Below are 27652 nucleotides of genomic sequence, written 5' to 3'. Positions count from 1 at the left end.
AGTTCCATGGGGATTGGCTGCAGAAGTCATCCCATATGATCCTGGCTTGTGGCCAGCTCTGTGAAGGCGTCAGACTATTTCCCCAGTCTCAGAGGGGGCTGGCTCCGCCATCATTCTGCCCAGTGAGGCCACTCCCTCTGTGTCCACTTCTCTGCAGAGTTCCATCCTAATCCCGAAATTCTTCTTCCAATATGAAGTGTGTGTGTGTGTGTGTGTGTGTGTGTGTGTGTGTGTTGGGGGTGGGGTGCGTCGCGGTTGCTTGCTTACTCAGTTTCCGTAGGCATTCTAATAGACCTTAAAAAGAAACCTGCTCCATTGAGGTATAACTCACACACCATAGAATTCACCTGTGAAAAATCTACAGTTCTGACTTTTTATCAAATACATGGAGTTCTATGTCCGTCCATTGACATCTTTCACATTCACAACATTTCCATCATCCAGAAATGCCCTATTGCCCATTTGCTCCTAATCTCTGCCCTACTCCCAACACTAAGCCACCACTGATCGATCTTTTTATCTCTGGTAACATGCCTTTTCTGGGCATTTCTTACTAGTGGAATTAGACAATACATACTATGATGTTCTTAAAATCCATCCGTTTTGTATATGTATCAGTAATTTGTTCCTTTTTATTGCTGAAGAACATTCCATTGATGTGGACACACCACATTTACTTTATCCACCAAGTGATGGATGTCTGGATTTTTTCCAGTTTGGGGCTATCACGATCTTAGGAACATTCACATAACTTTCTTGGCATGGACCTGTGTTTCTAAGTTCTTAACTACCGCCTACTAGGTGCTAACGTGCCCTGCAAAATTATACTAATCCCTTTCAACGCATTATTTTGAGACTTTACAACTGGTGAGACTGGAATTTTAATTGGGAAAACAAGGTTTATGAAGAAACAACTCATTTAAACAAATGTATCTGGGGCCCAAATTCAAGCCCAGGGTCTTTGCCCTATGCCAGGTAGTCTCTCTGACAGAGAAGCAGGTGTCTGGGCTTCATTGCCATCCCCCACAGCCAGCTCCATCGCCCTCCCCCTTCTAGCCAAAACAAAAGTCCCCAGTGTGGCCACTTTAAATGGATTTGAGGTATGCTGATCTGCCCTAGGATTATTTCATGTAGAAATATTCTCTTCTAAATTACAGCAGCCCCAGAGGTCACTTCCGACCCAATTTTCACCTTAATACCTAGGTCAGTGCAAATGTATTAATTATCTGCCTTATGCTTAGCACCAGGGTAGGCACCGTAAGGATGCAAACAACCATGGTCCCCTGAGGGCAGTGCAATGGAAAGACAAGATTCATACGCATGCGCGTGCCCACGTCTGAATTACATAGCACCGGCGACACATGTCCTGAGAGCTTTGATTATTTAAAAATTTGTGCTAATACCCAGGCCACTTAGAATTCACATGGCACCTGCCTCTTTCCTTTTCGAGTTATGTGGACACTGTGGAGCTAAATTACGAATATAGAGAGCTGGACTCTACACAATGTAGGAGCTACAGAGAAGATAATCTGTGGAAACATAAAAATGTTAACGTCGTTTAAGGCAGTTTATTTTTCATGTTTCTCAGGTAGGAACTGGGTAATCTCGTTTTCTCAGAAATACATACATACGTCTCCTAAATCTTGATGAAGACCTACAGTGTTCCAGGTACAGAGTGCAAAACACGCAGCCTCAATGGGGAGCAAAAGAGAGTTCCCTGACCTCCTAGAGCTTGCACACTTGGGGATAAGATGAATGCTCTCTGCTCAAAGTTTCTGTTCCCTGAAATCCACATGTTGAAGCCCTAATCCCCAATGTGACAGTATTTGGAGGTGAGGTCTTTGGGAAGTCATTAGGTTTGGATGAGGATGAGTATGGAGATCCCACAATGGGATTAGGGGCCTGAGACCAGAACTCCATGCTCTCCCCACCACATGAGGACACAATGGTGTCCATCTGTGTTCATCTACCAAGGCCCATAGGTGTTCATAGGTGTCCATAGGTGTTCATCTACCAAGTGGGAAAAGGGTCTTCCTTAGAACACGACTATGCTGGCACCCTGACCTCAGACTTCCAGCCTCCAGAACAGTGAGAAATGAATGTCGGTTACTGAAGCCCCCCAGTGTATGGTATCATGGCAGCCAAAGCTGACCAAGACAATGGATAACAAACAAATACAGAAATCATCGAGGTTGTGGAAAGAGCTACAAAAAAAAAGGATGTCTGGAGGAGTTTGATACATCGGTCAGGGGCAGGAGGCAGTGGTCTCAGGCCCAGATCCACATCAAACCAAAACCTTACCAAGGAAAACAAAAAGTCCGAACACAAGATCTCAAGCCACTGTGTACAGGAGGCATTAGCAGGGGGCATGTGATATATCCCAGTGACTCCGAATATGAGGCTGGCAGGAAAGATGGAAAGAAAGATACATTCAAAAACGTAAAACCCTTCCTTCTGTATCTTTTTAAAATATTCTGCAAATCTTCTATAAAGATTGGCAATTTCTCTAACAAGCGTGGGTAACCTAATATATCAATTCTCCATTTTTCCTGCCCAACTTGGTGATAACATATCTTCTATTAACCTATGCTGAAAGAGCCATTTCTATTCTAAGAATCTATTTATGTGCTCCTATGACTCTCTTAAAGATAGGCCCCTGGGCTGTAATACCTCAAGCTTATACCCAGCTGAAATGTGAATCCTTTTGCCAAATTTTAGTAACATCATTTCATCATGGGAGCCTGGGGATGACTTCCCTGTGGGGTAAGAAAAATACCCTTCCTTTCATCTGAGGGGACTAAAGCTGAAAGTACTTTTTGGTTACTTGCCGTCGATTTGGCCTTCGATATCAACAGTATCCTATGCCTTTTATTTTCAATTATTTCATGAGTTAGCAAAACAACAGGTAACCCCAGTTCTGAAATTTCTTTTAATGAGTGTATGTTCCTGTCCTTGTCTCTGCTTTTTATAATCTTCAGTGAGACTGCTTTTATTTCAGCTCCTTTCTATATATTTTCAGTCCTTTCCACAATTCCTTATGAAGCTTTTCTAATTCTCAGTACTTTCCAGTTGTCAGAAGCCTTTAGTTACAGGATCATTTTTACTTAAAGATTCTAGGATAAAAGTCTAGTTTTACCTTTCATAATCTTCACATCTTATCAAACTGGCTTTTTGAAAAATTGCTACCCTGTAGCATTTCCTACTGAAAAATTAGTTGTTCATTTTCCTTCCAATTGACTGTCATCATTAACAAAAATAATTCCCATTGGTCTCCTGTTTTTCTTTAATTCTCTTCTCTCATAAAAAGGGTATATAAAATTCTCCCTACCCCACACTGAGGTTAAATTATTTTATGATACATGTTGAAAAGCTTTTATAATTCCACTAAGTTTTACTGACCTACATTGAAGGTGTTGATGTGTAAAGAAATTTCTCCATCTGTAAGGGCTTCTGGATTTTCATTTAAAAAAGACCAATTCACATGTTTGTCTATGTATCTTCATTTTTTAAAAGGAACCAAGCAATGATATTGATTTCATTCCATCTCTATTAGAATAATTGAGTATCACTTTTACTGGAACAGTAGAGAAACTGAGACAAAAGTGAAAACAAGTTATTTAGGACAAACACCACAGAAGGCATTACACTAAGAACCAATGGAAATAAAGTGATAAATAAGACTTGAATCTTGCTCTAAAAGACTTACACTTGAGGAGGTTAGGGAAAAAGATGTTCATAATAATAAGAAGAAGAAGATGAACTTAAGGAAGTAAAAGTTCAAGGGAAAGAGGGTGCTTCTGTGGGCTGAGTGGTTCCAGGAATCCTGTGCTGAGTCTTGTGACCAACATCTCCCAGGTCAGCTTGAGAAGAGGAGAAGCACAGTTAAATCAGCCAATGATGGTACATTCACATTTGATATCTGTGTTTTTGAATCAGTGTCTGTTTTGTTTTGTTTTTTTACTCCAAATCTCTGCACTATGTATATTAATCAATAAGGAGACCCCCCCTTTTTTTTGAGGGAAGAAATTTGGGAAGGAACTTGGAATCTGGAACTGGCTTGATCCCTACTACATTGCCATTCAGATGAAGTCAATGTTATAATAATCTCTCCTTTGCTTTGATCGGGTGTATTAGACTTTGTCAAAAATAATGGAGATTATTTTTTAAGCTGAAAAGGCATACAGAGGCTAATTGCAGTGTTGGTTCATTATTCAGGAGGAAAGTTATTAGCCTACCTGGAGAATTCTAACAAAGGAAAAAGAGAGCCAAGCGACAAGTAGAATTAAATGGTAAACTGGGTATCAAGCCCCTAGCAGAAGAAGTGGCCAGAACAGATGCTCAGTGAATACAATTTTCCGATCTTCTTCCCCCACTCCCACCCCATGACGATTTAGTCCTATGCTCTTGGGTGCTTCAGTTGGTGTTGAGATACACATGTGAGTTAGAATGTTGTGGGCTCCTGGGCCACCCACACTCAGGGTACTCAATTCTCAGAGCTGCCATGTTTCTCCTTGAACTTGATGTGCTAAAGAATTTGGGATGAGAATGTTGGCTTTGTGATCCTGCAGTGGTCCTTTTCTTTTGACCTGGCCTTTTTCCAAAGTTTTGAGCCTGAATATAAAGGGGAGGAGTCCAAGTGTGGTACGTGGCTGCTAGGATGATTGATAAGCCATAGAGGCAGTTTTTCTGAAATGGCCAATTGAAACCTTGAAAATAGACTATAACATAGTAAATCACCTACACTTTGATTCTCTCTCTCTAGACCTTTGGGAGCTTCTTAAAATATTAAACTCATTAAACAGCCTGGGGGCTTTTTTTTTTTTTAAAGTAAAAATGGTGTGGGTGGCTGATTAAATATTATGGGAGATTCTGACTCCCTCCCCCTGCCCCAAAATATGTCTGCACTGGTACTTTGTTTTCAGGAGGGAGATACAATTCCTCCTTTCATGATACAGCTCCTTAGAATGTTAGAACTTGAGATATAATATTTTCTGATACAATTATATCCTACTTCACTAGCGTATCGGGAAATGCGCCTTCAGAAGGTCTCGGAGAAAATTTATAGGCTAGGACAATAGCACGTATCATCAGGAAAACTTGACTTGAATATGATATGAGGAAAGGCTTCCCTAAAGAAGTGAACTGATTTCTAGAAGGTTATCAGAGGAAGGGGTTGGGGGGGAGGGAGGGAGAGAAGTTGTATTTGTGAACTGGGAAGGAAAATCACGTGTTTCAGGACCCAGAAGGAGGACAGGGTTGCTGGGGCAGAAGGAGGGAGCAGGAGAGAGGAGTGAACACTGAGAAGCGGACAGGGAAGAGATCCTAGGAGGGTTCCTGGATCAGGAACCCTGAAAGGGGTATAAACTCTATCCTCAGAAAAATGGAAGCCAGTGAAGGATTTTTAAGAAGGGGATATAAGGATCAGATTTGTTTTTAAAAGATCATTTTGCCTGCCATGCAGACGAAGGATTAGAGAAACAAGAGTGATACTGAGAGAATCAACAGGAATTTGTTGAATTGGGCAAAATGCCATGATGGTAGAAAACAACATGATGGTTTGTCTTTGCCCCTCGGAAGCTTACACTCTGGTAAGGGAGCAGACATTCGTACCCAGGACTGTTACAGTGCCGTATGTGATGTGTCATGGAATTCTGCAAAATCAAGTGAGAAGAGGAAGAGGTCACTGTTAGCAGAAACAGGGAAATATCTTCTTACATGTTGAGCAGGATCCAAAGTCTCCAGTGACCCGAGATTTGTTTTACTTTGGTTTATGCCCGCTAGTTGTTATTTTTTAGTTACAACTGCTTTCAGGATGAGAAAATATTTTAAAAATAGCATTTCTACCTTTTCTGGTTTTGTTTCTTTAAAGCCACAAATGCACAAACATGTTATATTCAGGTTCACATTCTCTTTGTCAGGCAAGATAGAAATCGTTGTTCGTTTGTTTGTTTTTTATTAATCTCTTTTTAGGAAAGAATAAGTGAAATCTTCATTTCTTACTCCAGGTCATCTATCAGTATAATCGGGAAGGGCTTAGAGATAAAGCTTCTCTTTTTGGAGAACATACTGCTGCTGAGTCAACAGCTGGGATGTAGAGGCGCACACTAATGTCTGTGCAAATGAACAAAGACGGGATGACTTTATCCTGAGAAATCTAGAATGGATTGCAATTAGAAAGACATATGCATGGTTCTCCTACAGCTCTTGGGGCCCCTTCTTGAAGCACCATTCTGAAACACAAATATATGCCTTTATGACTGTCCACACCTACATATGGCTCAGTTTTAATAGGATGACCCTTCAACTGCTCTGATTGACTGTGATGGAAAATTTATCGAGTGCCACTGGCGAATCTCTTTTGAAAAGAAACAGGCTGGGTTATATTGACATCATGAGAAAGAAAATGCTTGATGGCCATGTAGAGAAGTATTAGGCGAGCTCTAGCCCATGATTTCACATTGGTTCGACTCTCAGCTCCATCTTTTTGTGGGCTTGGGGAAGTCATTGAAGCTCGCTGAGTGTCTTTGGAAAAATAAGATAGTTACTCTGACTGATTACCCAGGTATATTGCAAACTTAGTTCCACATGTAGATTTCCATCCCGGAGAACTGTGAACTGATTTTTCAGAAGGTTCTTTAGCCTCAGGATACTGACAAGTATTTAGTTATATGGGTCTACACACAAGCCAGTGTCTCTATACTGATGTCAGAAAACAAACAAACCAAAAAAACCCTCCTTTAGAGATCTATTTGAAAAACATATTTTGGGCCAAGTGAATGAGTGGCTGGCTATTTGACTATAAACTTCCAATGTCCTGATTGCTTCTAAGATTGAAGAAATGGCATATCTGGCCTAAGAAATTGTCTCCCATAAGCTTGAATTCTTAGAACACAGCTAGAAAATTTTGTTCCATTTGAGATGATGCAGCTTAAGGATGCTGACAAATATGAAGCGAAGAAAGGTGATAAAGATCAAGAAAAATCTGACCATTGCTAGATGAGGAAAAGTTGTTTAAAACTAGCTTGGTTTGGTCTTTACAAGACTCAAGGACACATTACGGCTGTCTCAAATATTGTGAAGAACTATCAGCAGAAGAGAAATGAGACTTTCCTGGCTCTGCCTTTCCTGATAGACCTGGGGTAAACCGATAGAAATTGCAGGGAGCGTCATTTGTGCTTGGCGTTAGAGATGAAACTTCAGGCAAGACTATCTAACCAAGAATAGAATGGAATCTAGTCCTCCTTGTGTGTGGAGTCATCAGGAAGAGACTGACTTGTAATGACAGTGAAAGCAATGGGGGAGGCATTTTTGCATATGTGACCTCAATACTCAAAACAATCCTTTGAGGTTGACTCGTTCCCGTAGCACAGATAGAGAAAGCAAGGTACCGTATGGTTAAGCCACTTGCCTAAATCCAAAGAGTAGCTGACAAAGCTGGGATTTGAACCTACTCGGTCCAGTTACAGACTCTGCAGTCTTAACTGTGCTGCTGTATTGTTCTAGGCATCCCATAGAGAGGCTGTGGATGAATTTCTGCCCTGAGTTTCCAGGATGGTCTTTGAAGATACCACCAATGGCAGTGCGTTTTGTGGTGCCTCACCTAGGCAGATGAGTGGTGGTGCAAAACACATGCACAGCTCCTACCCACATGCCTAGTTGGTCATTCTGCGGCAGCTGTGCCAGGCATCCTGTTGCCTTCCCTACATGATCTAGCATTGAGGTTCATTGTTTCTTGGGAGAATTTTTTTTTTTTTTGTCTGAGATCCTAATGTCATCTGTGTACTCCATTTCAGTAGCCATGCCATGACATCTTTAAAAATAAAATCACAAAAAAAATGTCCAAAAACATTGCAAGAAAAAAGCTCTGCTTTCTGAGTAGAAGGGCTACAATTAGTTCTTTCTTCCAAACATAATGGATAGCTGTTCATTCTCTTCTCCATCAGAAATAGCACCTTGTGTGCATGTTGGACAGAGATCTTGACTTCATCAGCCCTTTGCCCATTAGGAAACACAATGAGAAATGGAGAGTCCTTTCCAGCACAGGGAAAGAAAATCCCTTTCGAACCTGATAAGATCTATCTAAAGGTGACTGACCAACCAGGAGCACTGACCCCATTTCATATACAGGTGCTTTAAAATAACTTGACAACAGGTAGTTAAAATGTAAGTATGCCGTGCTGTCAATCACACTCCGTCCTTCTGGATTTGAACGCTTGTTTTACTTGAGGGAAGATGATATTTGAACATTTTGTGGCATCCATCAACAAGAATGTGCACATGGTTTCAAATAAGGGTTTTCAGCCTTCTGAAACCAATTACTTCTGCCTAAGTGGAAATGCCAAAGCAGCGATGTGTCAGCAACTAAGAGAATAATTTAGAAGAATAATAATAAATACAGGCAATGATGCTGTGAAACAACAGAAATCGTACACACGTACAACACATGCACATATGCACAAACCTTTTAAAGAGGTATTTCAAAAAGTCTGTGTCAAACAATGTTAAGCCAGAGCGATGCAGAAATGTCAGACACATTACATGGGCAGGACGTGCGGTTGGCATTTGGCTACCAGCGGGGGAGGCGTCCTCCCGCCACTAATTCCTCAGGAACCTCATGCTGAGTGTGTCTACAGGGAAGGGAGAAAAAAAAGGGAGGAGGGGAGAGCAGCTATTGCCTATTATGTTCTTCCTTCGCAGCTGGAGAAGGCCTCAGCTGCGTCGGGCTGGGACTGCTGGTGATTTTCTGTAGTTAGAGGGGAACACAAAAGGAAGAGCTTCCCTTGCCCAGCCTGTGCCAATGGTGAGCCAGCCGCTCCTGGTCATCAATGCGGCCGGCACAACTGAAAGCTGGCCAGGCCGCCTCTCATGGAGACTTGCCAGCGCCTCACCTCAGCAAGTGAGTTTTGTGCATGGGAAGGTTGTGACGGAGTCTCTGGGGAAGGATGACTAAGGTGCATGCAGTGGGGTCTTGACCAGGACCTTTCCTAATCAACAGTACTGGTGGAGCATTTACTTGGACCTTCCAATGAGTGTCTAGGAAGAAGTGGGGGACTTGGCAATGACCCTGGTTTTGCTCGCGGCGCGTAGAGGCTGTGAGTCCTTGTCACTGAGTGTAATTAATACTTCCCAGCAGGCTGTCGATCGGAAATATTTTTCTGCCGCCCTCATGATGGCTGCCAGGTATTTCACTAGAAAAATACTCTGTGAAATAGTTATAAAATGGGATTTATTAACTGTAAACATCTGTTAAGTCAAGCGTCTTGTGTCTGTTGCCGAAATACTCTTTCAAGTTACTCTCTATACATCTGTCACATTTTTTCACCCTTCAGAGACCTATTTGTGATAGTTCCCTGCACACTGATCGGTTTTACCCTTGATTGTGGCTGTGTTAAGACATTTTTAAAAATAGGCAAAAGGAAGGGTGGCGAAATGATTCATTCTGTTAATTGAACTTCAAAACGTGGCTTATTCCTGTGACCTGTATCTGATATTTAGTATGCTGAACAGATTTTTAAGAAACTCCTGGTGTCTTTGCTGCAGGTGGCCGGGTTTGTTGACAAATCTTCAGGTGCTCCGTTTGCCTGCAAAGGGCATGCTGCTGTCATGTCAATTTAAATGGAGTCTTAAAAATCCCTTGCATTTTAGGGTGATGTATGTTTTACAAAGTGCATTTACTTCTCTTATCCTAAGTATTTGAATTGATCTCATTTTACCACATCCATCCTGTGTGTTAGGTATTAAAAACTGCCATGATGTCCATTTTTAAAACGAGGAAACCAATGGCAAAGTACTCGTGCAAGGTCATCAACTAGTAAGTGAACATGTTGGCATTTCAACCCACTCTACATCTCAAGCTTTTGTTTCCTTATATGTATGACCTACAGGTGGTATCGACACAACCACACGAGAATAGGTTCTTACTTGCGTATTGTTTTTTTATATATGTGTATACATTTGCCATTCCCCCCCCCCTTCCTTTTCATCCTTCAGACCATGGCAGGAATAGTTGTGAAGTAGAATAAGTCCAAAACGAGCATAGCTCGCCTTTTTACAAAACGTGTACATATCCTTGGTCTCCTAGATTTAGGGGTCTCAAGATGACACAAGTATCCTCTCATTTAAGAAAAAAAAAATCAATGAAACTGAAAAAGGGTTAGTATTACCTCTTGTGAGTCAAGGCAAAACAAAGGGATGACTCTGTAATGGTGTAGTTCCACTCCATTTATTTGAGTAGTAGAGATGGGGGAGGCAGGGAAAAGAGCCCAACGTCCTTTAAATTATCGCACATCAATTACCTCAGCCTTTGAGAACAACGACATGTGTCCCCAGAAGCTAAGGAGGGCAGATGCCCTCATGAAGAGCCTGTGACATCTGTTTCTTTAGACAACAGATAACCTTAGTGCTCCCTCAGGAATCAACCAAAGACCTTGAGAACCAAAAACATCTCAACAAGAGCCGAAGAGCAAACTTCAAAGGCTACTTAGATAAGCCTTAAATGATTCAGGAGAATACAATCCTCTCTTCTCAGTCTTATCCCTCTTTTTCCCCCCAACCAAGGCCCTCCCTGCCAATATCCACATCCAGTGTCCAACCGTGTGTGTCCATTGCTCTTGATGAGAACATAGGCATGACAGACTCCCAGGAAAGCATACGAAGCACCTCTCTCCAGGTTCACCTAGTATGCTTGGCACTACTTTCTTCTGTATCAGAAAGACAGCAAGGGATTTTCTGTTATCCTTTCCAAGACAGTTTTCATATTCTCCAGGCTTCTTTTAAAATCACTTAGCAACGTTCTGGTTACTTTCTAGAGAAGATGAATGCCCTCCCACCTCAGCCGTGGTCTATATTCGCACTCTTATCAAAACACATGGGCAGGAGTGATGCACGATATCACTAGAGTTTGCATTGTGGGGGTTCTGTTGTAGTCATTATTTTTTGAAGTTATTTGGAAAATCTCTTGAGAAATAGGTGGAGGGTGGATTCATAAAACCTTGAAATGTCAGAGCTGGAAGGCAGTGTAAATCACGTGTGGTCCAATTGTCTCATTATAATGATGAGAAATTGAGTCCCAGGGAGGTTGAGAATTGTCCCAGTTTATCATTGGAATGACATGTTACATATTTCCCATTTGTCCTTCATGTTGCCCTGAACCCTTTAACACCTTGCTCTCTGTCCTGAAAAATGACTATGTGGGCTGCATCGACGGGTGCCCTTGTCCTCTAGCTGCCCACTGGCTTACTCAATGGCAGGAGATCAGAGGGCAGAGGAAGAGGAAGCAGGGCACGGATTACCAGCTTCCTCTTTGTCCTGGTGCCCGATGCTGGCTATTTGCCTGTCTTAGGGACACATGCCTTCTCAGGTTGCCTTCTGCAGACAGTTCTGTCTTTCTGGATTCCTCCAGTCATTCCGTCTCCTTGCCTCTGCAGGACTACCAATGGCAACTTCTCTATCTTGCTAGCCCTGGAGCATTGTGTCATCCCTTCTGGTTTCCCAAATCCTGACCACAACTTTTTAAAAGGAGCCTGTAATAAACTCTCCTCACATTACCCAGTTAGGTGCCATCTGCTTCCATGCTGTGACCTTGACTGGTCCAGCAACATCTCCAGCTAAATCTACAGCCCTGCTGGTTCTCCATCTCCATAGCCCTACTCTAAGTCTGTCTACCATAAGGTTTTTGTTTTGTTTTGTTTTGTTTTTTTTGTTATGGATAGCTTAATACTTTGTATAAGTACATCTTTTATAAATATGTAATGCTTTTCGTAGTAGCAATAGGATGTAATACTTAAAAATACAGGTTCAAATCCTGATTCTGCCCCTTACTGTTGCTTAACCTCTTCGTGTCTCAGTATCCTCTTTCCTAACTGAAAGGTTATGGTGAAGATAAAGACACTAGTGCACTCAGAGAACTTAGCACATGTAAGCTGGTTTAGTAGTAAACGTTCATGCACACCCCACATATGGCAAGTGTTCCATAAATGTTTGCTTTTTTTTTTTAAAGATTTTTAAAAATTTATAAGAGAGCACAAGCAAGGGGAGCAGCAGAGGGAGGGGGAGAAGCAGCAGGGAGCCTGATGCAGGGCTTGATCCCAAGGTACTGGGATCATGATCTGAGCCGACGGCACATGCTTAACCGATTGAACTACGTAGATGCCCCTAAATGTTTGCTTTTTATTAGCATTTATGAGCCATTAGGACTCCCATCCTATCTGTAGAAACATTCATTAGGGCTTTGGTTCAGTAAATGGAAAAAATTGCAAATTTTTCTGATCCTTGCATGGTGTCATAAAATTTCCCGAGGATAGAGTCATCAGTACCCAAGACCTGAAGAGTGATGAGGAAGTGGGGGGTGCAGATCTGTGGAGGTGTGAGTCACAGGGATGCGAGGACAGATAGAACAGGAATGCAGACAGCACTGTGATGGGCAAGACTGGATGTGCACGGAAGCTTTTGTTCTGCCTGGGAGGGACTTGAATTGGCAGCATAGGAGTCTAGTTCCTGACTGGCTGACCTGGGAGGAGACCGTGGAATGTGTTGCTTGAGATTGCAGCCATGAGCCTGGATGTTCCTGCACCGATAGTAAGATAGGAGCTAGTTTTCAAAAGGACTATTGAACCCCCACCTAGAGACTGGATGTCTTTAGTTTTAGAGTGTCAAATAAAGCATGGTGTTCCTATTAAAACACAACAACAACAAAAACAAAAACAAAAAAACCTGTTTCTCATATACTTATTCTTCATTTTGAATTACTGGTGAATATTCAGAGGTGTGAAATCAGTAATACTCGAACTTTTTTGTCCTGGGGACTAGCTAGGGATGTTTCGACAGCAGAGTTCGACCATCCTACACTACTGATTCCAGTAGAAAATGTCACACAGCTCTTTGTCGATTAAAACACCATGTGGTACATTTTACCCTCAGTGACTTTACTCTTTGTCTCTCCAAGAGTGTGGTAAATTATGACTTCTTTTACCTAGATCTAGTGCTTTTCTTCTATCTTTACCTACAGCCCTGTGACATGCCTCTGAAAGAAAAAGAAATTAAGTTATCCCATCTCCTGTTACTCAGGACAGTGACAACTCTGTCATCACTTGATGTCGGACAAGGAAAGAATTTAATACACTGTTGGAGGCCATGGGAACGTAGAAGGATGTCCATGGTGCTGGATAGCCTTTGCGAGTTAGACTTGGTGTGAATATCCGACTGCCGGCAGCCCAGGCTTCTCCCACTTGCTTCCTTTCTCCCTGTTTTCTCTTTTACTTGTCTTGTCATGTTGTTATCTGGCCCAGAAGGTAATTGCTCCTGGAGTCAACAACCTATTTGAGTTTCAGTAGCCGTGACTGGGGGTCACATGTAACTAAATGAGTGTCCCGCCCAGCTAGCTTCTTGTCGCTCTCTCCACACGGCAATGCCTGCCCCTCTACCCCAAAGTTACCGTCGAATACCTCTGTAACACAAATGTCCAGAACTATCTATGACTAAGATAGTGAGTGACTGCGTCTTTCCTTCTACGTTCCATTTTACCTCTGTTAAGTCATTTTGAAAATGTACCCTCTCCGTGAGGCCTATCCTGAACACGCTGTCGAAAAGCAAAAGTCAGGCGCCTGGGTGGCTCAGTGGGTTAAGCCGCTGCCTTCGGCTCAGGTCATGATCTCAGGGTCCTGGGATCGAGTCCCGCATCAGGCTCTCTGCTCAGCAGGGAGCCTGCTTCCTCCTCTCTTTCTGACTGCCTCTCTGCCTACTTGTGATCTCTCTCTGTCAAATAAATAAATAAAATCTTTAAAAAAAAAAAAAGAAAAGAAAAGCAAAAGCCACCCTTTCTCCCACTCCCCTCCCTCACTCTGAAACCCCATCACCCTGATGATTTTTGTTTTACTTTGTTATGTTTTTCATGACACTTAGGAGTTTCTAACCTGCTATGTAATGCTTTATTTTGATATTCTTTCTTTGTCCCACTAACACACAAGTTCCACCGGGGAAGGAAATCTGATCTGCTCGTTCCTTGATAGAGCCCCTGGACCCCGAGTGATGCCTGATACAAGGCAGGCTGTCTGCCCGTATTTTGCACAATGAATAGAAAAGTGTCATAAAGAACTTTAGTGGCCTACATTTCTGCAAATTTCTTAACTTCGCATAAAGGCCCAGTGCTGTGTTTCTCCACCTTGAGGAATATAGCCTGCTATTAGGAAAACTCACTGAAAGTGTATTCTATGGAAATTACCATACCTGTGCAAAAGAAAAGTTTGTCTTTGCAAGTGATAAAAATCTAACTTTAGCTTTAGATTATTAACAAATTGAAAACTCAAGATTAAAATCACCACGTGGCGCACAACTCCACCAGTTCCTCAGCAGACAGCTGAGGACCTATGGCCCTAATGCAAAGAATCAGCATCCATCCCAGGGGCCCTCTAGGGAAACTGAACTTTCCCACTTAGGTTCTGGGGCTTCCCAACAGCTCTTCCAAACTTGGGGACTGGCTATTCCCCCTCCCACCATAGAGGCATCCTACAAATATCTTAGAGTCATTGAGCCAGGAACAGAAGCCCAAAGAGAGTGCCAGAACGGCCATGTCCCGCAATATCACTGACGGGAAAAGTTTGATCAACTTTGAACCCTCAGTATGCTCGCACTACTGGACTAGGAGTGTCACAGGAACCTGCTCCTCTGCTGGAAGGAATTAGGCAGATGCCCAAGGACTGCCTAACTTGGGGCTACCCTGAGGAACATGTTGTTCTGGATTCTCAGATGGCTTTCTGGAAGAGAATCAAAGTGACGAATTTTCAGTCTGTCACGCTCCCTCACACATGCACGTACGTGCATACACAGATCTACGATATCCTACAAATGAACGAACCATCTGACCAGCTCTTCTGGAGGAACAAGATCCCCTCCTGCCACATCCCCAGACACCCTTATTATACTCTTAGGTGTGAGTAAAACAGGAGAAATTAGCTGCATCTGAGCACGTTTTTTTAATCTGCATATAGCATTGGAGTTTCTTTATCAGACAGAAGAAATTACATGAAAGATGAAAAGGAATGAGTAACGTCCAAGATGGCCAATCATCTTCCCAGAGAGTTGCTGGATTCCCTCTCCTCTTTCCTGCATCCATTTATTTTTTCCTCTCTAGGACCTCCTATGACTTCAGTGAGTGCCCCAAAAATGCAGAGCTCCGATTGCCACCGTGCAGTGGCGAGGTTAGGGATGAAAAACCAATTTTAGATATTTCCTGCTATTGATCTCCATTTATCAGAAAGGTTTTTGCTGTGTTGGTTCACTGCTGTGCTTAGGCAAAGGTTTCTGCGGATTTACTGCCACAACTTATTCAATCTGTTATAAAGTAGCATCAGCGTTCAGGGGGCCGCTCTCCTTTCTTTGACCCAGTTTTAAAAACCTCCAACCAAAGGTGCTTCATTAAGTTTACAGAGAGGTTACAAAGCGATCAGAATTCTTCCTACCATTGCTACCGCAAGAATTACTTCAAGGACTCTACATTGTACCCACCAGAAGCTATTGTCTTTGGGTCTCAGGAATAACTGCCATACAAGATATTTTATCAAAATCCAGTGGAAGTATCAGAGATTTTTTTTTCTTCCTTCCTTTATCCCTTTTTGATGATAACCGATTATCTAGCTTATAAATTCCAAGTTTACACTTACTCTTTGGCCTGTCTTCTTGCAGAGCGATTCCAGAAACCAGGATGGTGGCCCCAAGACAGACACTGTTAAATATTGGCACTCAACATTGCAAAGTATGTATTCCAACTCTCTCTTCGAAGGCAGCCCCTGCAATGCTTACTGCCTAGACAAAAATATGGTCCAAGCAAGTGAATGCTTGAAAGGCTCTTTTTAAAAATTCTTCTTTGAGGGGGTGCCTGGGTGGCTTAGTGGGTTAAAGCCTCTGCCTTTGGCTTGGGTCATGATCCCAGGGTCCTGGGATCTAGCCCTACATCCCCATCGTCTGGCTCTCTGCTCAGCGAGGAGCCTGCTTCCCCCACCTCCACCCCCTCCTGCCTCTCTGCCTACTTGTGATCTCTGTCAAATACATAAATAAAATCTTTTTTTAAAAAATTCTTTAGATAGATTGGTTTATGTTCTAACCTGTCTGTTAGGTTTATTTCTTGCCTACCCGGACCACAGAAAGCACAACTTTGACCAACAAGCTCTTCTTGGTTCCCAAGTCTGTGCTATTCTGTTCTTTGCATTCGATTCTGTATGCTGAGAGTTTGAAATTGCAGAAGCTCCCCAGAGATTGGCAAATGTCAAGTATCCTCAGGCATAGCAAGTGGCTGAGATAGTGAGACACTGCCTGCCAAATGGGGATTGTGTTGTTATTATCATGTTTCTGGTGGGATGGTGAGGAGAAGAAAAGCAAGAAGGAGGAAGGCTCGCGTGGGCACAAACACCTTACCTTTAGTTGCTCAGCGCCATCTTGCCATGACCAAAGTCATACTAACTGCTATTAGGGGCAGTTTACTACCTCTGTTACCACCCATGCCTTGGATAAATGACAAATGGTAGTGGATACTTTTAACTTTTCACTGATGTTCATACCTACAATTCTTCTCCCATGTAGAATGAACTTCTTACTTGAAATTATCTGCTTACTTTAATTAAGACTTCACCAATTCTCCAACTTGCTGAGCTTGATAAAGAGTAATTTACTGCTTCTCTTCCCCTTTTCTTTCTTTCTCTCTTTTTAACTGTCTCATCCTTGTCGGGCAAAGACAGCGACGAACAACTGACAAACAGCGTGTCGTTAATCAGGTCTTTCTTCGGGAAGAAGCCTCTTGATCGGTGAAAGTCAGAATTTCCAAGCCAGTCTTGCTGATGGTCTCTGTTGTGTCTCCTTATCTTGGCTTCTCAGCATAGGTGTCTTTAGAGTTCAGCCAAGAGGGAGATGCTAGAAAGTTCTCAACTTGACATTCCAGCTCCAGCAAAAAAGCAAACAGTATATAGTGCTGTGGTTAAAATCGAGGGACTGCGGAGTTGTCCTTCCTCTCCTTCTTCTACCCTGATTTTATCCTGCAGGCTGCTGCTGGTCAAGTCTCTGTCCGATTTTCACCCCTCCGGGGAAATTTTCGGTGACCCCGCCCCACGCCACCCACAGTTAAGTAAGGTTCCTCTGCCCGGCTCTCACGGCTACCATCTGTTTTTTCCATCACAGAGCTTCTTAGATCCTATTTAAATTAATTTAGCAATTGAATTTAAAATGTCTAGATTGTCAGTTCTCCAAGGAGCGAGATGCTGTCTTACTCATTGTCAGATTCCACCTGGCGTGGAGTAACTTCTCGAGGAGTAAACCTCTGTTGGCTGTGATTTTGTGAGCTTGGCGATCTGGAAGCTGGAAAGGGTGTGCTCTCTTTCCTTTGTGTTTCTGTCAGCCTGTTGAGACACATGTGGCAAATCTGCCTGCCTTTTTAGATCTAAGGAGAGCACTTTCTTAGGTGGGACAGGGACACTTGGAGACTCTGGGCCGTGAGGATTTCCTCTTCGCCGTCTTCATTCTACCACCCTCATGCAGAGAAGATGAGGGCCCAGATGCATATTTATGATCTCTGGATGAATGTGCCTTCTCTACCTGCCCGCGGGGAGCTCTCCCACGAGTCTCCCCTCCACCAGCCGCACTTCTCTGCTCTGACGGATGGAACTGACCGGGCCAATTGCTATGCTGATGAACCGCTCAGCTACCTGCGCAAATGTTCCGGAGAGATCTCCGGGGATAAACCACATTTTAGAGACGGATTCATCCACAGCCTGGGGTGAGCCTTTCCGCCCTTAGCTAGTCGAGTATGGCGGGCTAAGGAAGATGAAAGGACTGTGGTATCAGCGCTCACTTTTTAGCAACCCGAGCCCCTGTCCTTGGGCTGGTGAGAAGCCGTTACTGCATTTTTCACTTTTCCCAGAAAGTTATTCAAATTGAGACCTAGAGGTCTGGGTGTCACTGTGCTCATTGAAAGAGGGAAACCAAGAAGCTGCACTGAAAGCACTTAAAGGAAGGATGCATTACCTTAAAATATGCAGATGGAAAACTGACATTATTGTCAATGTCAGAAGTCACCTTTCTGAATAAACAACCACCTCTGGGCAAATGTGGGGATGTGTTTCTTTCCATTTACAAATGACTGAGTATGCAGATGTGAGGAGGGGGAGTGGAGCCCCGAATGCAGGGTTGCCTTCTTTCATCTATCCCTAATGAGGAACACGCAGAAATCTGTCAAGAAAGGCATCACGGGCTGATTTGTGCCTTCTGAATAGAGGGGATTTCAGTGGTAAATCTGCCAGCTGGTTTTGTGCCTGAGTATTACATCAGTCTCTTGTATGATCTTGCATCCTGTGTAAAATGCAATATTTTGGCCTAATGGGCAGGATTAGCAAGAGCTGGGAAGCCATAAATGAAAGTTTCTTGTTTCTAGAGAGCAAGTTAGAGCTTTTATATTATCTGCCGCAGAGCTTGGTGAATTTAAATGTATCTCTTGGGCTTTGGTAATATTCGTGTTAATGTCAAAATTGATCCCATTGTTATTGAGATGTGTGGGTTTTCAGGCCAAAGACACACAGTGCCTGTTGCCAGGGCTGATGAATATCTGCATGGGATATGTTCCTTCCAACCTTTTCCCAGAACTGAGTGAGGTTATCACTGGAGCCTGCTACTGAGTTCTGTTTGCGGGCCTGGATTTTTCTGTAATTCACTCATAAACGTAATTGACATTCACTGACTACCTATTGTGTGCAAGGCACTTTGTTCTACTCTGGGGACATAACAGTGAGTAGACATGTGATGTCTACTCTGGGGACATAACATGATCTGGGCTCTTCTCCTAGAGGATCTCTACCTAGGCATGGAGGTGAACAATAAAATACACAAGCAGGAAGATTGTGATTGTACATTGATCTAGTGCTATGGAGGGAAAGAGCAAGAAGAGAAGAGAGGGGATTATGGAGAGGAATATCACTAACTCTCTTGGTGATGAAACAGTGTTTAATCTGAGACTGAAGGGTTGAAGCCAAGCCAGTCTTGGAAATAAAGAGAGAACGAGCTTTCGAGCCGAAACAATGAGTAGGTGCAAAGATCCTGACCTGGGGAAGAATCCGACATGTTTTGAAAAATGAAATGGAGACGAGCATGTCTAGTGCAAAACAAGGAGGCCGAGTGGGAGGAGATGGAATTAAAGAGGTTTTGCAGAGAACGCAGAGAGGGCCTTGCAGCCACGCTAAGGAGTTGACTATTTCATGCTGTAATAGTTGACTATTCATGGCAGTTGGAAGCCACGAAAGAGAGTTTTTGCGTTCAGTTTCTATTTTTAAAAACTGTATTTTTCTAAAAAAAAAAAAAAAAGTAACAAGGTTGTAAAGAAATTGGAAACTTTTTCATTGCTGATGGGAAGGTAAGATAGTGTTGCTCTGGAGAAGACAGGGTGGCAGTACCTCAAAAACTTCAAAGTAGAATGACCATCTGATGCAGTGATTCCCCTTCTGAGTATGTTCCCCAAAGAACTGAAAGGAAGGACCCCGGTATTTGGGGTATTTGGACACTCGTGTTTCAGCAGCATTATACACAATAGACAAAAGGGGAAAATAAACCCATTGTGCCCCAACAGATGCATACATAAGCAAAATGCAGCATATACACACAATGGGATGTTATCTAGCCTTAAAAAGGATGGAGATTCTATCACATGCCTCCACACAGTGAACCTGGAAGACCTTTGTGCTAAGTGATATAAGCCAGATGCAAAAACAAATATTAGAGGACCCCCCACGTACAAGGTACCTACAGTAGTCGAGTTCCGAGAAACTGAAAGGAGAATGATGGTTGCCAGGAGCTGGAGGAAGCCGAATGGGGAGTTCGTGCTTAATGGAGACAGAGTTTCCATTTGGGAAAATGAGAAAGTTCTTGAAGATGAATGGTGGGTGGTGGCAAAACAATGTGAATTTACATAATGCCACCAAACTGTACACTTACTGCTTAAAATGGGTAATGTTATGTCTATTTTACCACCAAAAAAAAAAAAAAAAAACTACCAAAAAAAAGCAGTTCCCACTATTTTATGCTAGATAGAAAGGAAGCAAGAGACCAGTAAGGCAGGCAGACAGGAGGCTGTTGCTCTAGTTCCGTGTGAAGGCAATGGTGGGCTAGAGGCAACAGGGAAGCAGAGGCTCTGTGGGTCTGAGACCCATCTTAAAGGGAAAAGCTACAGGATATTGATGGATAACATCACTGCTCTTTGTAGTTAGAATACACTTGGAGCCTTTAGACCACACTTCCAGGGGTAAAGACTGGCAAAATCCCTTTGACTGGCAGATGTGTTTAAACTTGACATCTTGGTGCATGACAGGGAGAGCTTTATTTTTAAACTCTTCAGTAGTCTTGGATGGAATATGGGAGCGATTGCTGTTGACGTGTGAATATTTGCCTGCTCTGTCATCTAGCAGTCATATGCTCTATGTGAGCACGCTTTGTCTTTGTGATTTGCAGTGATAACTAGCGTGTGGCTGGAGTCGTTCATTCTCTTCCTTATTAGTAATGCATGTCTTCCATTAGCATATGCAACTAACTACTCCCTTTCCCCTGTGCGGTGTTGACATTCATTGTAATGATTTATTATCCAAGCTAAATAACCCTCAATATGAAACAACAAACATGCCTATGTTTGTGTTTTCCGTTTGTTTTGTTTTCTCTTTCTTGCTTCCGCATAAGTAGGTAGTTCTTTATGTGATAATTATGTGGTACAGAAACAAGCAGTTGGGAAGCCCACTAGAAAGGTTAAGAATGTTGATAAGGTTTATTTTTTAAAAAATTGAAAATCCACCCAATTTTAGTGGCATCTCACACTACTGCTTTAAAATTTGAAAGATAACTAGATTATTAAGAAAATGTTTGTTATGAGCAGACACTCCATGTAAGACTTAATGATCTATAGAAGGGGCCACATTTGGGCTTCTCGTGGAACCTCCAAAGCCCACAGGAGTGTCCTTTTGTTTGTTTGAGATGTTGCCAAAATGGTCTGAACCACGAGGTTACAATGTGGTAGCGAGTTGTGTCTGGGTCCGGAACTCTGCAGTCCAGCTGCCCAGCAAAGCCCCTGACTGGCTCTGTGGCTTTAGATGATTTACTTAATCTTCCCAAACCTCACTGGCCTCATCTACAAAATGGGAATCATAGTCACACCTATCTCAGGAGGTTCTTGTGACTATTAAGTAGGATAATAAATGTAAAGCTCTTGGGGCACCTGGGTGGGTCAGTCAGTTAAGCCTCTGACTCTTAGTTTTGGCTTGGGTGGTGATCTCGTGGTCATGGGATTGAGCTCCGTGCCAGAACTCCACACTCAGCGTGGAGTCCGCTTCAAATTCTTTCTCCCTTTCCCTCCCCCTCTGGCCTCCCTGCTCACATGTACATGCTCTCTCTCAAATAAGTTAAAAAAAAAAAAGTTAAAAAAAAAAGCTCTTGGAACAGTTCCCAACTTAGAAAACATGCTCAGCAAATGTTAGCTGTTACCATCAGTGAACCACAAATAATATTGTCATGAAAATACATTATGTATGAAAATAAATGTATGTAAAGGCATCATATAGACAGATAAAGAGAGAGATATATACACACTGAAGTCATTTTTGTGTGAACATGTATATATGACAGTGAAATTAACAGGCAGAGTGATGATAGTTTATGGAGTGCTTGGTATCCGTGATAAATTTGAGTAGTATTTTATACTGTACAAATGAGATGAGAAATCTTGATTCATAACAGGTTTTATGTTCAACAAAGGCATATCCTCACCCTCCTCTGGTCATTCTGTTTCTTACTAAATTTATATTGTCCATTTTAATCATTGTAGAACCCCCCCCCCCCGCAAACATCAGTTTGGACACAGGAGACTTTTCACTGGCTAATGACAATTCCCATATTTTAACATCACAGACAACTGATTGCATTATATTTCATCCAGTTAAAGTTACCTTACCTGGCTTACTACGGCAGTTTTGTTTTGTAAAGAAAAAGAAACGCTAATTTTTTTGTTGAGTTGCAGCTTAAAAACCTACGCAGGTTATTCTTGCCGCAGGCTTTTCCCCAATAGAAAATTGTTATTGATGTTTTGTAAGTATCACATTCTATTCAAAGGTAAAAGGCTGCTTCCACTTGCCATTTTTCTAGTGATTTTTTTTTCTACCCTGTGTCTGCAAGTCAACACTCCTGGGCTCAATTAAAATATGTATTTAGCCACTGGATTTGCAGAGAGATGATCTAACTTGAATACTAATTCCTGGGCTATTGCCTATGAATACAAGGATGGCACACATTGAGGGATGGCTTTCAAGACGATGGCCAGTGAGCCCAGGACGCCTGGCAATGATCACAGCTCAGTACAGGTGTACAGTTGGATTCTGATGAATTTTGCGGCAGTTTTGCTCATTAAAATCACAATTTGATGGAGCTCATGTCCTCCTGAAAAATTCAAAACCACCAACGCTATGCCCCTGCTTACCTTCCTAGTGCCTAGCAATCCCCAGAGACAGACATGAGTATTTCCCAACCTCTGCTCTTAAGACCTGACATATAGCGTCATGATAGCAACTACTATTGATGGAGTTCTTACTATGTTTCAGTCCTCAGCCCCTGGCTGGGAACGGAATGAGGACCAAAGGCAGGCACAGTCCCTGCCACACACAGCTGCCATTCTAGGGACTAGGGAGGATGTGGTGTCATCATGGGAATTCCTGAAGCTTTCCTCTGAGGAAGGGCAAACTGAACAGAACAGTGAAGGCTCGGTGACTAGGAAAGAACATCTCAGGCCAGAGAAGCAAGGTACTTTGGCTGGGTGACAAGTGGGCGCATGGCCAGGTAAGCAATGGGGTGAAGTCCTGGGTGGCTAAAACCAGGGAAAGCCAAGTCCAAAGTAATTCTCGAGAAGTGATCAGGACGAGTTTACCTAGGATATGGTGGGAGTTTCATCTTGACTTTTCCAACCAACTCTAGTACAATAGTGGGTACTAAGTATACCGTTTTCCCCAGTGCCTCAGAACATTACAGCCTAAAGTGGTACAATAGGGGCACCCGTGTGGCTCAGTGGTTTAGCTTCTGCCTTTGGCTCAGGTCATGATCCCAGGGTCCTGGGATTGAGCCCCGCATCAGGCTCTCTGCTCAGCGGGGAGCCTGCTTCCCCCTTCTTTAAAAAAAAAAATCTTGGGGCACCTGGGTGGCTCAGTGGGTTAAGCCGCTGCCTTCGGCTCAGGTCATAATCTCAGGGTCCTGGGATCAAGTCCCGCATCGGGCTCTCTGCTCAGCAGGGAGCCTGCTTCCTTCTCTCTCTGCCTGCCTCTCTGCCTACTTGTGGTCTCTGTTTGTCAAATAAATAAATAAAATCTTAAAAAAAAAAAAAAAAGTAGTGAACTAACGTCATTCCTCAGCTGGGAAATGACAGGTGGAAGATTGAAACCCAGAGCCTGAGCTTATGACCAGCATCTTGTGCTTCATCTCTAGGGTGCATCCCCCACACTGTCAAGTGTGACACTGACTCCACGTTGTCATCCATTGCCGATATGGTCTTGTAGAGTCTCTGACTTAAGGTCGGCATTGGTTTGGTTTGCATAAAAAGAAGCCAGGCTAACTGTTGGCAGGCTCAAGAGGGAACACCAATGAACTCTGACACAGCCATTGTCACCTTTATCCCAAATCTTAGGTCTTTAGGCCTCAGGTAGAGGTGTAGAAATGAGGGCCCGAATGTTTTTTTGGTCACCCTGGGCAATGCCATGGCTGAGAGAGGATGGCATAGCTTTTTCAGTTGGTACCAAGTCATGATTCCAAAAGAATTTTTTTAAAGATTTTATTTATTTATTTATTTGACAGACAGAGATCACAAGTAGGCAGAGAGGCAGACAGGGGAGGGGGAAGCAGGCTTCCCACCGAGCAAAGAGCCGGACGTGGGGCTTAACCCCAGGACCCTGGGATCATGACCCGAGCCGAAGGCAGAGGCTTAACCCACTGAGCCACCCAGGCACCCCGATTCCAAAAGAATTTAAAGGGGGCAAACACAGTATTATATTTAAAAATGGTTTCAAGGTATTTAAGGAATAAAAATCATCCCCTGGTCTTTAATAGACGAGCAGGAAAGGAGAAGAGAGGGAAAGGGAGAGGAGAAACACAGGTACGTTATAAGCCCACTTCAGTCTGTCTGTCTGTGTCTCTAACTTTTGCTTTGAAGCCAAACACTTGACAGATGAACCCAGCACTAAAGAAAATGCCCTTTTTTTAATGCAGCAAAGCTTGGTAATTGCTGCAGAAAGATACTTAGTGGCTCATAATATTCATATAATCAGATTAGTTGTGAATCCTACCTCAGCGGAGGATGTTGGAATAATCCAATTCGTGCCTGTTTACCTTGTCTGTGTGAGAACTTCTTTCTCCCAATCATTTTATCCTTTCTGTTGGCCTCAGTGGGTGCTCTCAACAAAGCCACTCTAGTATCTGAGAAATCAATTACTAGATGAGAAAAAAAGAAAAGGAGAAGATGTAAATGTTCAAAGAGGTTTGGGTTTTGTTTTTGTGTTTGCTTTTTTGTTTGTTTGTTTGTTTGTTTGTTTGTTGTTTTGTTGTGGTTTTTGTTTTCATTTGTTTGTCTTGCTTTCTTGGTAACAGTTGAAACAACCCTGAGGCTCTCAACCTATGCTACTAAAATTTTGTTGGGCGGTTAACATCTCAATCCATGGACAACTGCCTCATGACCAATCCTCTCTGAGCTTTGAACATATGGCTATGTCTGATGGCTTCGCTGATTTCACCAGGGAGAGTTTTGTAAGATCTCTATTTGAGGGAGCAGCCACTACACAGATGAGTGATACACTCCTGGAATTAATTATAGCTTGCCAAGTTGGAGGATTGATTCATTCTAAGCCCAGAGCCAAAAACTCATCTTAAAGCTGGCATGTTTTTGCTTATCTAGGTCCAGTGCCCCTTACAGTCCCCCGGACCCATTGTCATTTGTACTCTGCTTTTAATAGTGGACTTTGTACTGGGAAAGTCCTTAGTTTGAAATTCACTTTCTAATCATAAATGCCTAAATGTAGTGGAGGCCATACATTGCCAGGGACTGATAATTAAGAACGATTTTACCTTGCAACTCCAGGCTTCCTCTTTGCTGTGAAGTCCTCCTTTCTTCCTGAAATGAGAGTGGCATTTCAGCCATCTGGCATAGGCTGCTGTCAATAAAGGAATCCAATCACTTTTACCCACATTATAATGCATGAGTAATGAGCTTGGTCTTTGTAAATAAATATGTGCTCCCTGAAATATAGGAGTGGCCTCCAGCATTTCTGCTCTTTCCTCAGAGAAATAATACTTGAACAAATGATATATCAAGAAAACAACCTAGTAATTCTTGGAATCTAATAGGAGAAAACAGCATGGATTACTGGTGGTAGCCGCCTGTCAGTCTTGGAAATCTACCTAAAGGCTTGTCAACTGTGTGAGGTTTTCTTCTTACCAATGTCTCACTATCAGGACAGCTCACTTTTGGCTTGATGAGTTGCCACCCCACTGCCCCTTAAGGCACCATGACTCTCTACTCTTCTGGAAGTAAATCCTAATGGGTGTTCTCCTAGCTTTCCCTGGGGAAAGGGTACAGGGCAACTTCTCTCATTTGGTGTTAGGTCTTTGAAGACTGACTTTTTCAGTTACCTACTAGACGTGGTATTTTCTTTGAAAAAACAAAACAAAACAAAAAAACTTCCCCAATATCAGACCCACTCTTCTACAGGTCCTAATACCAAAAGTCCCTATCAGTAATTTGCTTTGGATAGATAGCCAGTGCACAAGGATCAGCGCCTCCTATAGCCAGGCTTGAATGTTAAATAGTAGAAGGAATAAAACTATTCTCCATTTTCTGTATGTTTAGCCTCTTGGAAACAAGTCACAAGTCTTTTATTTTGGAAGCATATTTTACAGAGAAGAAGACTTCCTAAATATGATTTGATTTTTTTTCTTCCCTTCAGAGAAATAGGATTTAAAAACTTTTTGTTTGTAGCCTCCAGATATGGCTCAGCCAAACCGGCAAAATATCCCCACACTGAGAGAAGATGCTGTATTGTTTCAGAGTCCAGATCTGCCTCTTGTGATAAAGAGATTTAAGTCCTCACTATTCACCCACTGCAAGCCAATCTGAGCCATGGAATATATTGAAATGATAGAATGCTTTCAAGTTTAGCATTTTTTTGTGTGTGCTCTATGGTTGGAAATTCTGTTGGAGAAATATGGTTGGACTATTTTGACAATTTTTAACCTGCTTAAATTGGATTTTTTAAAGTGCACAAATTGATGTTCTGCCTACTTGGAGAATGTTTTAAAGATACCAAGACTTCAAAGAAAAACAGTGAGAGTAAATCAGATGCAAGCATCCCTGTATCCATCCTAGCAAAATTAGTTTAGGATTTCCTAGGGCAATGCTAAATTAGAATGATTCTCAGGCGTCAGGGCAAGTACCACTGGTAATCATCTTTTTTTTTTTTAATGGGGGGAGCGTTGTTGGCTGAGGAAAAGAAAGATATTTTCACATCTTGTGGGAATCACTAAATGACATCAACTTCATAGACCTTTTTTCAAGGATGCGATTGGGAATGCTTAATGTCCCTGCTACTGTCATGGCATATTGTGTCAGTTTCTGGTCCATTGGAATTTGGGGTGTCAGGTAGCCTTTCTTACCCTCCCTATTCTTCCCTGCATTCCCATTTGGTCATCAGATACCTTTCTCTTTCTTACTGCAGGAGAAATTAGGTCTCAAAAGCAGCAACATGTATTAGCCACGATATCAGCTCCAGAAGCTGAAAGCATTTTTTAAAATGAAGCCAGAGAGATGGAGTGATCTGCTTGATAATAAAGCTTAGCTTTAATGCCAGCTCCATGCTGTTACAGCATATTACTAAACAGCAAGAAATGTGGCACAGATGTTGTGGCGGCCATATTTTACACCATCCAAAAGGTCATGTCGCTTGTTATTACATTCAGAATCAATATTAAGTGAGCGTTCCAAATTTCAGCTGTCAGTTGAATTTATTGCTGCAAACCAAAGCTGAAGGGTTCTCGACTGTGATTCAAGCAAGCTAACAAATTAACTAATCTAAGGGCATGCCTAGAAGAAGCAGGTGACCCACATGCCAACAGAAGCTGGGTTCTTACAGAGCTGCGGGAAAGGCTGCCCCACTTGCCAATCAGAACAATTGTCAACTAGATATTTTAAAAAGCGAAGGAAGGAAGGTTGGTTGATTCTCAGGTGGATGAAATATGATGAGCTTCTTTAGATGAAGTGTGATATATACATATCTGTCTGACAGTGTTCAGTATAGACACACCTTGGAGATAACTTGACTTTCATTACCAGAAATTCTGGGTACCTAAGTTTACTCATGGTCTTCTTTAGATGTAGTTGGAGAAACACCAAAGCAGGTGCTAACTGGGCTATATTTTCATCTTGCCACTTATCATCTCAGTAGCTGTATGAGGGACCATCTTTCTTAGCTACAATCAGCTCTAGAAAAAATACAAAAATACAGGTGGACATCCATTTAATTAATACAGAAACAGCCCTGATTGCCTAATGTGGTTTTTGAAAGGAAATTGGGAAGTCACAATTTCCTGAGAAGAAGCTCTAGGTAATATCCAATCA

At 42.5% G+C, this 27652-nt stretch overlaps 1 protein-coding gene across 19 annotated transcripts in view; it reads left to right on the top strand.

Moving 5' to 3' along the window:
* Positions 1-27652, top strand: part of TENM2 (teneurin transmembrane protein 2) — a 1222850-nt gene that overhangs the window by 724235 nt on the left and 470963 nt on the right. For 2 of the 19 annotated variants that reach the window (XM_032337087.1, XM_032337091.1), the window contains exon 2: positions 8698-8896. The exons of the other annotated variants lie outside the window; for them this stretch is intronic. In XM_032337087.1, the coding sequence (XP_032192978.1) occupies positions 8866-8896 (31 nt within the window). In that variant the 5' untranslated portion in view covers positions 8698-8865. The remainder of the gene's footprint in view (positions 1-8697; positions 8897-27652) is intronic. 19 annotated transcript variants of the gene reach the window in all.

Source organism: Mustela erminea, chromosome 3 (genome assembly GCF_009829155.1).
Source record: "Mustela erminea isolate mMusErm1 chromosome 3, mMusErm1.Pri, whole genome shotgun sequence".
In the NCBI taxonomy this organism is placed as follows: domain Eukaryota; kingdom Metazoa; phylum Chordata; class Mammalia; order Carnivora; family Mustelidae; genus Mustela; species Mustela erminea.
The sequence above is the reverse complement of the archived record's forward strand: the minus strand, read 5'-3'. Positions and strand labels throughout refer to the sequence as shown.